This window comes from Pinus tabuliformis, chromosome 9, assembly GCF_031772625.1.
Source record: "Pinus tabuliformis cultivar Carrire ecotype Pingquan chromosome 9, CPIR1, whole genome shotgun sequence".
In the NCBI taxonomy this organism is placed as follows: Eukaryota; Viridiplantae; Streptophyta; class Pinopsida; order Pinales; family Pinaceae; genus Pinus; species Pinus tabuliformis.
In genome coordinates, this window is record NC_142307.1 from 1,240,860,493 (window position 1) to 1,240,878,396 (window position 17,904).

The 17,904-nt window shown below is 37.0% G+C and overlaps 1 protein-coding gene across 1 annotated transcript; it reads right to left on the reverse strand.

The window, feature by feature from the left end:
• Positions 1–16,495: 16,495 nt before the first annotated feature.
• Positions 16,496–17,338, reverse strand: LOC149153056 (uncharacterized). Its single transcript, XM_089443676.1, has one exon. It carries the CDS (start codon positions 17,336–17,338, stop codon positions 16,496–16,498), a length of 843 nt encoding a protein of 280 aa, XP_089299802.1.
• Between the last annotated feature and the right edge of the window lie 566 nt (positions 17,339–17,904).

Below are 17,904 nucleotides of genomic sequence, written 5' to 3' on the forward strand. Positions count from 1 at the left end.
TTGTTATTTTTGGGGTTCGGGTATAAAGAAACCAATTTTCCATCTGGAGTGTAATTGTAGAAGGGTATGCTGAGAATCAAACATTGAGTAAATGTATTGAACCTCCCCATGATCTACAGACTGACCATGGTCCAAACCACTCCAACCACTCTCTAGTTGATGTGAAATTGAACTACCCATGATTCATGAAATGCAGGATGTTGAGATTTTAGTCTTTTTGGTAATATGAACAATAGGATTTTTTGATAGAAAACTAAATGTGTTCATATACACAAAGTGGGAAAGTATATTTTCATAAGTATGGTGTCGATTTTTGATAAAATTGACAATCTGGATTTATTCTCTAGGGTTTTAGGGTTTACGGTTTGAAGTGAATGCCTATTAACACTAGGAAAACATGGGTGTACCAAATAGGTATGGATTAAATTGAGTTCAGGATACATTTCATTGTAAGATTTTCAAAGCCAAAAAAAGGCATTATACCTTGAATGAGAATGTGGCTACTAAATATGAGAATATATTAAATTGTTTCAACAGTTCGTTGCCTAATTAAATAATCATAATTGACAATTGAATATACAACCGTTTTCTTTCCACTCACCTTTTATGATATTGGGATTTTCTTGAAATATAAAATCCTTGGTGTTATGATATTGGGGTTTTTTATTAAATCTAAAATTCTTAATGTTTGTGATCCCTGACATCAGAGCTTACTAGGGTTTATGCCTTTCTAAATTTTAACTAATGCCAATTTTGTCAATGGAACTAAAGCCAAGTCTGTTGATAGCACTAATGCCAAGTCTGCTACCTAGTGTCTTTGTGCAGTTAGATCAATCTCTATGTTGGATATGTCCAAATTCCTTTCAAATCTTGTTCTCTTCAATGAATACTAACAAAGTTTCATTTGATAAGTTCAAAATTGGAAAAGGTTTATTCAAAGGCAAATCATCAAAGAAATTTTTTTGGTTAATTGGAATTAATTGTGGATATATCTATCTTGACTTTAATTTTCAATATATAACAATTTTCCTCTGGGATTTGTTATGCTAAATTTAGCACTGGATTAAGCTTCAAACTCCTTTTTATCATCTGTTACATGAAATATTGCACCGATCTTACAAAAGGAAGATAAGGGTGAGCTACTTGGAAATAAATTCGACAACTCTCAAAGAGGATGGTAAATGTTTACCCATAGAATCCATTTTTCAAGTAATCTTGAATTGAATTTAATTATGATAGATATTGCATGTGGATATCTCAGTAAACTTTCATATTTGTTATTTATCCATGATGATGGTTACAAGAGTATCCCTTAATCAGTCAAGAAACCCATAAGTTTTTGACTCAAGTGATTACCTCTAATGGATGAATCCACAACAACATCTTCAGGCTCTGAGGAATTTCTTCTCCACAAAAAGGCTCCCTGTGGCAACAATTCAACCATTGTTGGAACCTTGATTCAAAAATATGAGATGGTCACAGATAGATCCAATAGTGATATTAAAAGGCCATGTTTCTCTTTATTTTTGTGTGTAGTAGGCATCTAGCTTTGCTACAACCTTACGGTGGATGTAGAGGATCTAATAAATGCCTAGATTCTTCACTTTACTACCCAATAACGAGAGCTTGTTTAGAGAAACACATTACATGATGAGGAAACCTATTCTTCTCGTCAGTTATGTTGATATACGACACTTCCACCATTTCCCTGGGAACTGATGGAGTTTCAAGGGAATTTATCAGCCAAATGTATCATTATTTTGAATCATATGCAAAGCCCACATACCACAAACAACCCACATAATACATAACACAGAGAGAATTTTATCCTGATATTTCTAAAATGAAAAGGGAATGGAAAACCATATATAAAAGATAAATCAAATATAAATAAAATACAAGAATCTATCCTTAATACAGTGCCAGAAAATGTTGGGTCCCTATAATACTATTGATTACTCCATTACTATTGTAGTTATACCCCTTATTTATATTGTTCTACCCCTATTACCCCCATATTGTTATTTGTGCCCCATAGAATCCCTCTATTATTATTTTTGTGGCTTTATATTATTATTGTTAGGTCGGCTAGATTATATTATGACTCCTTAGACTCCTACATATAGAAAGGAGGTTTTTTCATTTGTATTGTCCAATAATTGTTCATTTATGTAATGTAAATGAGGTTGCCCCCTCGAAGAGGCTGAATTCCAAGGTGTTGATCTATCTTTTCTATCTTTTCTTGAGCTGGTTTCATATCATTTGGTATCAGAGCTTTGGATTCTAGGGTTTCTCTGCTCCAAACAGGTCATCGTGGAATTTTCACTATAACTTTTTTCTGGGAAGTTTCAGAAGTCACAAAAAAAACCCATTTGAGAAGAAATTGCATTGAACCTTGGGTCCAAATTTCAGAGCTTTTCGCGTGATATTTGCGGAGATATGATCTGAGGAAATTGGTCTTTTTGCAGACTCCTGAATTACATTCAAAACAGGTGACCTGGGGAAAATCGTCATAACCTTCTCTCTAGGAATCAGATTGAAATTTTGTAAGAAGGTATAGAAAGAGGACGGACTGTAGTTTCTTTTATATATTTTTCAGAACCAAAGATCGAAAATTGTACACGTGGCACTTCATACAAGTTCGCTCTTCTGGAAAGGTCTATAATCAGGTCATCTCGGGAGATTGTGCATAACTCTTTCTTGGAGAATACAATTTGGATTAGACTGGTGGCATTGGAAAGAGGACACAGAGAGCTGCTACAGGTCACAAATTCAGAACTAGATGATTGGAAAGTACAGATATACATCAGAGGCAATATCAAGCTCCTACAAAGTGAAAAAAAGTGTGTAGATTTTTTTAAATTTTTTCTTAAGCTTGGTTTGAAAATTTATTTTGAAGGAATTCAAAGGGCATAGTAGAGAATTATTATTAGTAACTGATGCCCCGAGGAAAGAAAATGCAAACACCTAGTAAGGAACCTGAAAGCTCTAGCATGACTCATGAAGAAGAGGAAGAAATGCTACATGATATATCAAAATTACAAGAACAAGTGCAACAAATATCACTCTCAGAAAAGTTAACAGAAGCTAAGATAAATGGCATGGAAGCTAAGATGAATTGCATGGAAGCTAAGATGGACAATTTGAAGATATATTTGAACACAAATTTGAAGACAGGCATGGCAGATTTGAAGACAGATTTGACAAATTTTCTACAAGAAATACTTACTAATGGTGAAAAGGTAGTAAAGGAAACTCATGATGAGAACAAAAGAAATGTTAATCATGATTCCGTAGACGCTAATGTTTGATCAAAGAATCACCATATTCCAAAAATCGATATGAGGAAGTTTGATGGCAAGGATCTCGCCACATGGATATTACAGATGGAGCAATTCTTCGATCTCAATAATGTGAAGCACAAAAGGTACGCATGGCAACTGTATATTTGGAACCAAATCAGTTTGTATGGTATCAATGGCTTTGTTCTCGTAAACAATTTATCACTTGGGCAATTTTTACGGAAGAATTGATAGAACATTATGAGGATACAAAAAGCAACCCTTTTTTTAGCCAATTGATAAGTCTCAAACAAAAGGGTTCAATAATGGAGCACATTGAGGAGTTCCAAAAATTGAACATAAGGGTAAAAGATATTCTAGAGGAGCATAGGATTGATGTGTTCATAGGGTCTTTAAAGGATAATATCCAACATGATGTTCGCCTTTGGGAACCTGATTCATTAGAGAAGGCATTCAGGTTAACAAGAAAAATGGAAAGAAAAATTATGGAACTAGGAAGCATACCATTCACAACTATAAAGATGGAAGTGTTGTTGCCCCTAGTCTTCCACATCCTACAAGGTGGACACCACAACAATTGGAAGAAAGAAGAGAAAAAGGGCTTTGTTACAATTGTGATAGAAAATACACAAATGGTCATAAGTGTGCTGAGAAGAAATTATTCTACATAGATTGTGAAGAGGAAGAAGAAAAGGAGCAAGAAAGGTCAAAAGAAGAGGATATACTCCAGGAGAAAAACCTAGATGAAGAATAAATAAATCCGACCATATCTTGTAATGCATTGGCGGGAATTGCCACTCCTCAAACCATCAAGATAGAAGGACAAATCAAGAAGAAAAAGGTAATAGTGTTGATTGATTGAGGAAGCATCCACAATTTTATTCATTGTAGGGTAGCAAAAGAATTGAATTTCTTCCTATATCCAGCACCCGAGTGTCAAGTGATGATTGCAAATGGCGGAACAATAAATTGCTTTGGAAAGTGCCATAATATCAAGCTATCCATGGGAGAATATGTATTGACTAGCCCAATGCTTTCCATTCCAATGGGAGGTGCTGATGTTGTACTAGGAGTCCAATGGCTACAATCCTTGGGTACAATAGCTTTTAATTTTCAAGAAATTTTCATCAAATTTTCTACGGAAGGAAAGGAAGTTGAATTAAGGTGTATTGCAGGGAAATCAGGAAAGATAATCAGCTCTAATGGCATGACAAAGCTTCTAAAAAAAGGACAAAGAGGTGTAATTGAACAATTATGTTCGCTAGATGTTTCCACATTGGAATCATCTATTTCTCCAGATCTCCAAAAAGTCTTGGATAATCATTCCAAGGTATTTGAGACTCCCAAAGGTCTCCCAGCTATGCGTGATCATGATCATGCTATTCATCTGATTCCAGGAAGTGTTCCTCCAAACATTAGGCCGTACAGATATCCCTATGTCCAAAAAAGTGAAATTGAACGTATGGTTGCAGAAATGCTAGAGGCTGGTATAATTCAACCGAGTGAAAGTTCTTTCTCAGCTCCAGTAGTATTGGTGCACAAGAAGGATGGATCATGGCGCATGTGTCCGGATTATAGGGAGCTCAACAAGCTCACTATTAAAGATAAGTTCCCCATTCCTGTCATTGATGAATTACTGGATGAATTGCATGGATCAATTTAATTCACCAAGTTGGATCTTCGTTCGGGATATCATCAAATCAGAATGAAGATTGAAGACATTCCGAAAATGACATTTAGAACTCATGAGGGTCATTATGAATTTTTGGTCATGCCTTTTGGCCTTACCAATGCACCTTCAACATTTCAAGGTTTGATGAATTCAATTTTCAAACCATTCCTTAGAAAATTTGTGTTAGTATTTTTTGATGATATACTAATCTACAGCAAGTCTTCGAAGGATCATGTTGAACATGTTGACTGGGTGCTACAACTATTAGAGGAGAAACAATTATATGCAAAAAGATCCAAATGTTTCTTTGGAGTCCAGGAGGTGGAATATTTGGGTCATATTGTATCTCATGAAGGAGTTAAGGTAGACCCTAGCAAATTTAAAGCCATTAAGGAATGGAAAATCCCCACATCCATAAAGCATCTGCAAGGATTTCTTGGGTTTACAGGGTATTATAGCAAGTTTGTTAAGAATTATGGGAGAATAGCAGCACCTCTAACAACATTATTGAATAAAGATTCATTCTCATGGACTCCGGAAGCAACAAAGGCCTTTCAACATCTTAAAGAGGCAATGTGACAAGAACCGATCTTAGCTACACCAGACTTCACAAAAACCTTTATTGTGGAATGTGATGCTTCAGGAAATGGAATTGGTGCTGTTCTAATGCAATATGAAAGACCCATTGCTTTTGAAATTTTTCCAATCCCGGGAAAGTTTTTAAGCAAAGCTATTTATGAGAAGGAAATGTTGGCAATTCTCCATGCACTTAAGAAATGGCGACCCTACCTAATGGGAAGACACTTCAAGGTAAAAAGGGATCATCATAGCCTTAAATACTTTTTAGAACAAAGATTATCCTCTGAAGAGCAACAAAAGTGGGTCACAAAGATGTTGGGTTATGACTTTGAAATCATCTACAAAAAAGGGAAGCAAAATGTGGTGGTAGATGCACTCTCAAGAAAGGATGAGGATGTGGAAGCATTGTTGTGTGCCATTTCTATTATCCAACCAGATTGGATAAACGAAGCAAGGGAGGAATGGAGGAATGACGAAGAAATGTGGGCACTTATTTGAAAGCTACAACAAGATTCCAGTACTTTTGGTACATTTAGCTAGAAAACTGATTCGTTATGGTACAAAGATCGCTTATACCTCTGTAAGAATTCCCAGCTAAAACAAAAGATTCTTATGGAATTGCACACTTCTCCCTTAGGAGGGCACTTGGGATTTTTAAAAACTTACCACAGGGTTAAGAAGGAATTTTTTTGGGATGGCCTTAAATCGGATATTCAAAAGTTTGTGGTGGAATGTTTGGATTGCCAACAAAATAAAGTTGAAACAATTAAAACACAGGGTCTATTATAACCTTTATCCATTCCAAGCCAACGTTGGGAGGAGGTTTCAATGGATTTTATCACAGGTTTACCCAAGTCTGAGGAAAAGAGTGTCATCATGGTGGTAGTTGACAGACTTACCAAGTATGCACACTTTTGTGCATTATCACATCCATTTAAAGCCAATACAGTTTCTACTCCATTTATGGAAACAATTCAAAAGCTACATGGAAACCCAAAGAGTATTGTAAGTGACTGAGATCCCAATTTCACTGGAAATTTTTGGACAAAATTATTTTCTTGTCTTGGTACTCAGTTAGCTCACAACTCATCTTATCATCCTCAATTTGATGGGCAAACTGAGATAGTAAACAAATGTTTGGAAGGATATCTTCGTTGCTTTGTATCTAATAAACAGACACAATGGGTCAAATGGTTGCCTCTGGCTGAATGGTGGTATAACACTTCCTTCCATACAGCAACAAAAATGACCCCATTTATGGCACTTTATGGGTATCAACCACCATCCATCACATCACATTTAAGAGAAAATTCTAAGGTTCAGGCAGTGGAACATCACATCGAACATCAACAACAAGTCCTCCAACTCTTAAAGGATAACCTCGTGTTGGCACAAAATAGAATGAAACAACAGGAAAATCAACATAACAGTGAAAGAGGTTTTGATGTAGGTGATTGGGTATTCCTACGGCTACAACCATATAAGCTGATGTCCCTAAAGCAAGCTAAGAAGGATAATAAATTATCACCAAAGTATTATGGTCCGTTCAAGGTGTTGCAAAAGATTGGTACTATGGCATACAAATTGGAGCTTCCTGCAGCTTCTCGATTGCACCGAGTTTTCCATGTTTCATGTTTAAAGAAGGTTATAGGCGACAAGCTCCCAATTCAAACAATATTGCCAGAACTTGACGAGGAAGGAAAAATTATATTGGAACCGAAAGCAGTCACAGAAACAAGAACTCGACAGCTATGAAATCGATCAATTTCAGAGTATCTTATCAAGTGGAAGAAGTTATCCGCTGAAGATTCCACATGGGAGGATGAGAATTTTATGCAGAAGTATCCAGAACTACTCAAGCTTTGAGGACAACACTTTTTTGAAGGAGAGGGGCATGTTGGGTCCCTATAATACTAGTGATTACCCCATTACTATTGTAGTTATACCCCTTATTTATATTGTTGTGCCCCTATTACCCCCCCATATTGTTATTTCTATGCCCCATAGAATCCCTCTATTGTTATTTTTGTGGCTTTATATTATTATTGTTAGGTCAACTAGATTATATTGTGACTCCTTAGACTCATATATATAGAAAGGAGGTTTTTTCATTTGTATTATCCAATAATTGTTCATTTATTTAATGTAAAGGAGGTTTCCCCCTCGAAGAGGCTGAATTCCAAGGCATTGATATATCTTTTCTATATTTTCTTGAGCTGGTTTCATAACAGAAAAACCCACAAGTATCTAAGAAATCATGCGTGAAAATTTACCTTGTAAGATGAGATTGCTAAGGAATTGGATATAGGAAATTAAATAATGGGGATTATACATATGGGAGGAGAAGGAAACAATCAAAATCTAGTGGTGCCTGGAATGAAATCCGTAATTTTCAAAAGTAGCAATAATATTTTTCTTTAGATTGCAGGTTGCTCAGAAGAAGAGAGCAATAACATTGTTCCCTGTAGATTTTTCACTTCATTGATCCTATTAAAGAAACAACAAAATAAATTATCGTTTTACATTTTAATACTAATATATTTGGAACCCTTCCATATGATATATGTAATGTCTTCCAATATGAATTAGGGTATGTAAGTTTGATAAAAATTTCAATGGGCATATGTTAAAACAGGATCCTCTATTTCTTATGATAACTAGATAAATATGTGTGCTATCTCTAAACAAAGATGGAATGTAATGCTTACAATCACCGTTGTTATTTGGTTTTGAAGTCTTATCAAAGGCAAATTCAATCAATCCATATTCTTCAATCCCATTAAATCTTGTGTTAGATGTTGAGGATTGCTAATGCATGACCAAGAAGTCAACAAGTAGTAGTCCTAAACTCCAGAGAAATTTTCATAAACTCTCCTTTGACTTTGTAATTATGCTGAACATTGAACTTCTTAAGCCATACATTTAAACCTGAAAAGAATAACATTAAACTACCTAATTTAATCAAGGTTGAAAACGTCTATATTGATAACGTTCTTTTTGGGCTTCATCATTGAAGGAATTACATCTTTATCCTTGAAATATTGATTCTTTGGGAGTGCCTATGATTTGAAGTTCTTCACAGTATATTTTTTGTTCTACAGAAGGAATCTTTCAAGATTTCATAACATGATGAATGCCACATAAAATTATGTAATGAAGGGACAACCTTCATCATTCTTTAAACTTAGGAATTTCCTTCAACACTCGGAATTTTATGGTTTGAAGGATCCTTTTCAATTAGCATATGTTTTTACTTTGTTTTTAATTATCAAATGAGTTCTCAAAAATTAACAATGGAAAAGTTTATTGAAAGTGAGTATTGGATGGTTTGTAAGAATATTAAAAATAAAATTCCATGTATTTCAGGAATAGGAGGTCCGTGTTTTAGAGAATATGAGTAACATTAGTTTTGATAGTTATTGCTTGTGTTTTTGGTTCCAATATGAATATCAATATATGGTCCAAAGAGACATAGTCTCTTCAACTACAATCATCATAATTTCTAGTGTACATGGCCGTGGTACTGCTTGCATCCATGCAAGCCTGTACAAGGAAATGTTACACAAGTTGACATGATGTTTCTAGCCTCTGTAGCAATTTCATTCCAGTGCTATTTAATTATGTAAAATACTTGAAGAATTCAATAAATACTCCCCCTTAATGAATTATATTATCTCATTTACTCCTAATACAAGTTGAAAGACAGATTCCTGCTGAATATAACCTGGGCTAATATATCACTCAGACACAAAAAAGATTCTACAGTTTGATTCATTATTCATAGTCACCTGAAGTCTCTAGCCAAAAGTTAAACCTGGAAAATTATCCATAATAATAAACTGGTTTCGTCTACTTAATAAATATGGATTTTCACTGTATCTCCTTGCATGAAGACCTCAGAAGGTCTACAATGATTTCTCAACACTTTTCCAGACCACTAAGTAGGCACAACTTGGACATATTGAGGATTCTTGTCTATCTCCTTTCTATCCAGGTGTGAAGCAATCAATCAAAATTTTGAGAGGGTGATATATTTATATTTCTTAGTTTATGATTAAAAAAAATTGTATATATTAAGTGTTATGAACTTATGAATAGTTATTCAAGTATCATCACTACTCTTGTAGGTGCCATGAAATCTAATGTTTCAGGAAATTTGAGTGAACTGAAACACTAAAACAATGAAGTTTTTGTTGAAATTCTACTAGATTTAACATTACATCACGTAATGGTGGAGTTCAAACTCATGAGCTACTCATTGAAACACTGGAAAATTTCATACAGTCCATTGTAGGGTCCATCAGAGAACCTCCACAGTTAGATTTTCCTAGTTTCCTCCACTAAATTGTGAATTCAAACTCATGAGCTACTGATGAAAGCACTTCCAACTTTCATACATTAAATTGTAGGGCAGGGCCCATCAAAGAACCTCCATGGTTAAATTTTCCCAGTTCCCTCCACTTCATTGTGTAATACAACAAAATCTGAAACACACAAAGCCACCTATGAAGCAGATCTTCCAAAACAAATTCTCTCACTCCGGTCATGAAGCATGAGTTACTTTATCACTTAGAAATAATTTTAACTCCAAATATATCCCCTTCCTTGCATCATTTCTTCTATCTTATTCATACTTTTACATTACATCTCCTGATGGATTAATCTTGAGAAGGTAAAAAATGACCATCTGAATATTTTTTTTTTTTTTAAATCTTCAAAATTATATAGATGTACCATGAAAAACTCAAGGTTGATATTCCTAAGCCATACATTTAAACCTCACAAGAATAACATTAAACTACCTAATTTAATTTAAAGTACCTTCATCATTCCTTGAACTCAGGATTTTCCTTAAACACTAGGAATTTTATGGTTCCAAAGATCCTTTTTAGTTAGCATAGGTTTTTACTTTATCTATAATTTGAAATGAGTTCTTTCAAAAAAATTGATAGGTTTACTACAATTTAGTAAAATGGAAAAGTTTCTTGAAAGTGAGTATTGGATGGTTTGTAAAAGAATTAAAATTAAAATGCCTTGTATTTCAATAATAGGTTGTCAAATCAAATCATTATGCATTATCGTAAAAATCCATTCCCTTTCCAAACTTTATTAATTTTTCTAGTGTATAAATCCTCAACTGAAACATATAAAATCCTAAATTTAACTTGCATCTATGAATCTCATTCCACAAAGATAGTAGTAGCAATGTGTGAAAAATATGTTTTCCCTTATATAATATACTTTATTATAATTATAATTATACTTCTAAATAAATTTTCTGTTCATATAAATATATTCTATTATATAAATAATTGATTTATTATTAGAATTTTTCTTTTCAGTTAAAAAAAAATCCTATCGGCGTCTCCTTGCACCTTTTGGGGAAATTGCTAGTCTTATTCTTCAATATAACAAGGGAAAATACGTGAGCTATAGGAGCAGTTGGTGTGATCATGGCCCAGGAGGTTAAAAAGAAAAGAAAATTCTCATGGGGTTTATGAACATATATGAACAACAAAGAAAAAGCATTAGCAACACTTTAAGGACTAAGAATTTTGAGCACACTAACCAAGGGAAAGATTACCTCCATAGGAAAGTAGAATTTTCATTAGGTTTAAGAAAAGCTATGAACAACAAAGCAGAAGCAGAAGCATTAGCAACATTTAATTGCTAAGATTTCTAGGCACACTAATACCCAAGAAATATTACCTCCATAGGAGAGTCATATCTTATCTTCTTAATACTGGAAAAACAAGCTTTGATACACTTAGAAACTATTTAGTGACCTACAAGTCCCAAGAACCCGTAACACAGAAGCACAAAAGTGGATGTCGCAGCGAATATGGAATTAACATTGGATATGGTAGAACTGAGGGTGCTAGAAGAAGATTGGACAAATGTTCTGTAGTCAACCATAAATCAAAGATGCATGAAATTCCCCAAGAAGTTGGAGACTGGGACCCAAACATTGCAACATTAATACCTCAGTAATTGCAGAAAAACACCTTTTTATACTCCAATGGTGTGGCAAATGAGAAGCAGGGAGTAGGAGGATCAAGAGGTGTCATTATGACCCAAGAGGTAAAAAAAGAAAAAAAAATGTCATGGGATTTGATAACAGTTACCAACAACAAAGCTGAAGAAGTAACAATGCTCGAAGGGTTAAAAATTCCAAAATAATTGGGTATGGGATAACTGAGGGTCTTGAAGAATATTTGAGGTCCATAGGTAACAATCACATATCCTTGTTAATAGAAATAAGAAACAACAGAGAAAGGATTGGATGGATGCTTCCCTCATGTCAATACTAGTCCAAGGATGCTAAAATAAGATCGATAGAGAAATAGACGTAGAGGAAAGAAATCAATATGGATAGCTGACACACACCCAAATGTCACATTAGCTTATGAAAAAAGATGGAAAAGAAAGCGAGATGATTAGATAGATAACTAACAACAAGGGCCTAGAAAGCATGTAAGACCTAAAGAATGAAGAGAAGACTGAAATAGGTAAGATAGTTAGTAAAGGGAAATAAGGAAATTACTTCCTATCCTTTCATGAGATTCCTAAGATTTCCAAGAAAAACACTCACAGAGGTAGGATGGTCAATAGAAACATCCTCAACTATTATCAACCTCAAGAATATCTTGGAGTATCCCAAGTACTCTAAAATGAGTAACAACTGCCCCAATTGATCAGTTATGGACAGAGAAGTTGGGTGGGTGCGATCTGACATCTCAGAATGCAAAGAGAAAATTGGAAAGTTAAAGGAAACTAATACAATTTTATCTAGGTCAATGGGGTACCTGATGGAGAAGGTGAGCGCAGTAGAAATTGTGTAGAAAATCAACATCTATTCACAAGGTGAGTAGAAAAAAATTAAGATAGTTGCAACAAAGGAGAAATTGAGTTATTGAGGAGTTGAATCAATCCTTGATATACCATATTAGCAAGATCAAAGAGGGCCATGATAACCCCACACATAATACATAGAGTAGAGTGAATATCAAATGGAAAAACCCCCAACCAAGAAAGCATGGTTGCTAATCATTAGATAAAGCAACAAGCCAGTCAATTCTAACATATAAGTTATTGTCTATATTAGAAAATGTTGGGATTTTGTATAAATCTCTGCCTTGACTTTGTCTATATATTCATTCACAAGAATGATAGTAAAGTAGAAATGAGTTACAATTCCCATATTGTAGTTCATAGTAAGAACTTGGCTACCTTAAATATTTTAAATCTAGTTTAGTATATTATTCCTTATGAGCATAAGCAATAATACAACCTACGGGTAGAAGCCCTGGGGGGAGGTGGGCTACCTACATTTTTTTTCCTGCTGTGAATACAACACTTGTCACTGTTAAAAAAATATTATAATATTGAGTTAGCATCCATTCATGATGCATTCCATGATCAAAATAACTAAAAATGGCTACAAGGCACATCAATTATTCTCAAAGAATAAGATACAAAGTCTTTGTAGTTGTATACCCGAAGACCCACTCCAGTAAATAAAGGACGTCTTACTTCTTTGGACCTTTTTTTTTTGTAAGGTTCAACGAGGCTTTAAATTAATAAAATACAAATAGAATACATGATACAGAGTGGGAGTCGATGGGACCTCCCTGTGTCTGCTTTTGAAAAACTAGCAGGTCTAGTCTCTGCCTTCATTCTCTCCTCTCTCTTTTTTTTTTTTCTTTTGTGTGGATCTCTTACAGCTTAGATAGATGTCAGTGAAAGGATATTTGGAAGAATCCAAGTAACCTAGCTTTCGCTAAGCTTGCTGGTTTGCCCTGTTTATGGTATAGCATTTCTCTCTGAGTTCCCCCTCCTTCAGGTCTTGCCAGAGGATATGATAGTCTTCACCATTGGACTGAACGCCCGCATTAGCTATGGTGTCGACCAACTTGTTTGCAGTTCTTCTGACTACTTGAAAGGTGATGCCTTGAATGTTGGTGAGATGGACCTGCAATCCTTCAGAATTGCCGAGAGCCTCCAGCTGGGGGTGATCTTGTCCACCTACTTGCCATTTTGAAGTTTCCTCATCATCTTGATGATTATCTCCGAGTCTCCTTCCACTATCAGGGGTAGGAATTTGTATTGGTTAGCCAGGGTGATGCCTTTGATGAGAGCAATCAGTTCTGCAGCGTTATTGGTGTTATTTCCCAGATTTCCATGGTAGATGAGCTGGATGTTCCCCAGATGGTCCCTGATTGCTCCGCCATACCCGACTTTTCCTGGGTTTTGCTTTGATGCGCCATCGAAGTTTAGTTTGAACGCTGGAAATGGTGGTGTTCCCCATTTGTCCCGCTTCACTGCTTGCGTGGTATGGTTCCTGCCTGTGTGATTAGTCCGGGCTTGGAGTTTGAGGAGTTGGATAATCCTATGGTCCTTTGGAGACAGTTTCCCCTCTTGCTGCTTTATGTCCATGGCGTGGATTGTTTATGTTATTAACTGCCTTGATTTTTCCATTAACCTGTCCACTATCATCGCAGAGTTTTTAAATATTCGAGCATTGCGCTCTTTCCATAGGATCCAAACCACAGCTCCCGGAATAAGGTTCCATGCTCTATTGATCAGATTGTTGTTGGACATGGTTATTCGCCAATTGCTCAAGGTAAGACCAATCGAGTCTCTATTTCTGTCGGTTTGCCTGAAGATAAAAGCCATATCATCGCATACCGCGCAGGCTACGGGGCATGTATTGAGAATGTGGTTGAGCATTTCATTTTCATTCTCACAAAGGGAACATCTGGATGGTCCAATGAAGCCCCGTCGCTGTAGATTGTTCCATGTGAGCACTTTGTTGTGCATGACGAGCCAGGGAACAGAGTTATTTTGGTCCAATTGCCTCTGTTCCATAGGGCGTGCCATCTGGGGTTCGGTTGCCAGTCTGGTGAAGCAGCGCTAATTTTATATGCTTCCTTTAGATTGAAAGTTCCTTTTGAATTGTTTCCCCATCACAAAAAGTCTTCCCTGGTTGAGGTGAGGATTCTGCAGTGTTCTAGCTGCAGAAGGAGTTGTTCGATGTTTCCATTGTTGTTTTGGGTTGGCCATTGATCTTTGGCTAGCCATTTTTGCCAGGTTGTGGACACTATTTGAAGTTGCCAGTAATCTGCTACCTTTATTAGCCCTACCCCTTGCATTTCATTTTTGAGTGTAGCCCAATCTGGGTGGTCCAGAGGATGGAGTTGCTGCCAGGCATCCTCCCAAAATAGGGCAGCGTTGCCTTGTTGCACTTCCCAGAAGCAATGTTGTTGAACTATGTGTCGATTTTCCCATACTTTGTTCCAGAGGGGAGAGCCTTGAGTGTTGCCTGTGAGTCTGATGAGATCTTTGTCCTGTATTTGGTTTGTGTACTTTGCTTTCCACAATGTTCCCCAGAGGGAATTAGGATTCTCTACCCATCTCCACCATATTTTTGCTGCAATAGCCTTACTAAGGATTTAAGGATCTCTTAGGCCCAGACCTCCTGCTAGCTTTGGTTTGCAAATGTCTGTCCATTTGAGGAGGGCCCATTTGCGATTCTTTGAATCTCCGTTCTAGAGGAAGGACCTCTGGATGTTTCGAATGGATTTGTAGACTGATTTGGGTGCTGCGAGGGTTGAGAGCATATAGGCCGGCATTGTTTGAAGCACTGATTTCACCAGTACCATTTTGTTGGCCATGTTTAGGGTTCGATGAGTCTAGCTGCTTAGTCTAGATTTCATTTTGTTGAGGATATCTTCCCAATTTGTAGCTTTGGGGGCATATTCTAAGAGAGGTATGCTGAGGTATTTGGTTGGAAGGGAGTTCCTCTGAATCTTGAGAATATTGCTGAGATTTCTCTGCAGAGGAAGAGAAGTGTTGAAGAAAAATAATTTGGATTTAGATAGATTGATCTCCACACCTGAGGCTTCCATGAAAGTATTTAGCACCTTGTTGAAGGTTCGAGCTTCCTTCACTGTGGGGGCTCCCATCAGCATTGTATTGTCGACAAATTGCTGATGCGTCACTAAAGGTCCCTGCTGCGCCGCTTTGATGCCTTTGAGCTGATTTGTTTGGACCGCTTGGGATAGGGATCTTCCTAGGCCTTCTGCCATGATGACAAAGAGAAAAGGTGACAAAGGATCCCCTTGTCGTATGCCTCTGGATGGTCTGAATGGTTGTAAGGGGCCTCCATTCAACATTATTGAGAAGAAGGCGCCCGAGACCATTTCCATTACCCATTTTATCCAAATCTGACTAAAGCCGAAAGCCTTGAGGATTTCTCTGATATATGTCCAGCTGATTTTGTCAAAGGCCTTGGAGAGGTCAAGTTGAATGAGCATGGCCGGGATTTTTTGAGATTTTATAGAATGCAACACCTCCTGGTTGAGAATGATGCTGTCAGTTATCTGTCTTCCTTCAACATATCCAGACTGCTCATGAGAAATGATTAAGGGAAGGATGGGTTTAAGTCTGGTGGCCGTCAATTTTGAGAGGATTTTATAGATGACGTTGCAAAGTGCTATAGGTCTAAATTTGTCAGGAGAATCAACATGATTAGATTTGGGGATGAGGGTGAGGAAGGTAGCATTGATAGCTGGCAACACTCTCTTGGTTATGTGGAAGTTCTTTATCAGATTGATAAGGTCAGCTTTGATAATGTGCCAGCAGGCTTTGAAGAATTCTATTGTAAAGCCATCTGGTCCAGGGGCTTTGTCAGAGGCCATGGTGAATGCGACATCTTCGATCTCCTGCTCAGTGAATTTTCTTAAGAGGAGGGAGTTTTTCTCCTCTGTTACTAGGGGGGAATAACATTGGTGATTTTGTTGATAGCTAGGGTTCTATCTTTATTGGGCTCAGAGAGAAATGATTGAAAGTATAGATTTAGCTCTGATCCTATTTGCTCTCTGGTTGAGACTTTGGCACCATCATCCTTTTTTAGAGATAGAATGCGATTGATGGCTCTGTGCTAGATGGTTGATTTATGGAAGAAGCTTGTGTTTCGCTCCCCATGCTTTAGCCACTGCACCTGCGATTTTTGTTTCCATAGCAACTCTTCTTGTCTTAACCTTTCTTCCCATTGCTTTTGGAGGTTTGATTCCTGAGCTAGTCTATCCTTGTTAGGCCCATCCTTGATCATTGATTGCTGGAGGTCTGCCATTTTTTCCTCTAGCTCTTTTTTGGCTTGAAAAATGTTACCAAAAGTGTTCTTGTTCCAGCATTTGAGCTTTGTTTTAATGCTTTTGAGCTTTTGCTGAAATATGTACATGATGTTGTCGCTCTTAACAGAGGTTTGGGTCCACCAACTTTGTATATTTTGCATGAAGCTTGGGTGGTCTGTCCAGAATTTTTCGAACCTAAAAGGGCAGTTTTGGGGCTTTATGATATTGGTGAAGTGCAGCGGAACTGGCCAGTGATCTGAACCACCAATGGGCAGAATGTTGGCTTCCATGTCTAGATTATGGAGCATGATGGATTCCGATATGAGCAACCTATCGAGCCTTGATGCGACCTGTCGATTTCCCCCCTGCTTATTATTCCATGTGTGTAGACCATTGACTGTGGGAACATCAATGAGTTTAGTTGCTACTATGAAAGTGGTGAAAGCTTCCGCATCTCTATCTAATCTTCTTAGACCCCCTTTCTTCTCTGCTAGGTTGGTGATCATGTTGAAATCTCCGCCTAGGATCCAGTGGTTGGCCCCATGGTGATTTCTGATTTCGTTCAAGTCTTCCAGCATCTTGAGCTTCTCCTCAATTCGCTGAGGTCCATACACATTGGTGATGTATATCGTTTGTTGGAACTCTGGCATGTTGAAGATCATTGATAGCGAATGCTTTGTGGATAGTGCATTTTGCAGAAAGAACTTTCTTTTGTTCCAGAATATTAGGAGCCCTCCTGCTTGCCCAATGGCTTCTGTGCTTGTGCATTGGAAGTCTTTTGCAAATAGCTTCTTGAGCGTTTCTATGCCGTTGGCTGAGCATTTGGATTCTTGTAGTAAGACAAGGTCTGGAGATTGTGTGAAAAGACGGTTTTTAAGGATTCGTCTTTTGGAGGGGCCATTCAACCCTCTGATGTTCCATGTTGTTATCTTCAATGAGAAACCTTTGGTGTAGCTAGGACCAGAGCCCTCATCTTTCCTTCATTTATTAGGCACCTGCCGAGTTCTTGTAATTGTTGCTTTGTCGATTTTCTTCCCCGTTTTCTTCATGGACCTTTCGGCTTGTATTGGTCTAGGTCTAGGTTTGCTTGGATGCCTGTTTGGCTGCTTTCTCCCCATTGCTTTTTAGATGCATTCTGATTCAGATATTCTAACTGCAAGTATGCCATCTCAATTTTCTCCAGTTGTTCCTGGGGGATGGCGTTCACCCCATCTTT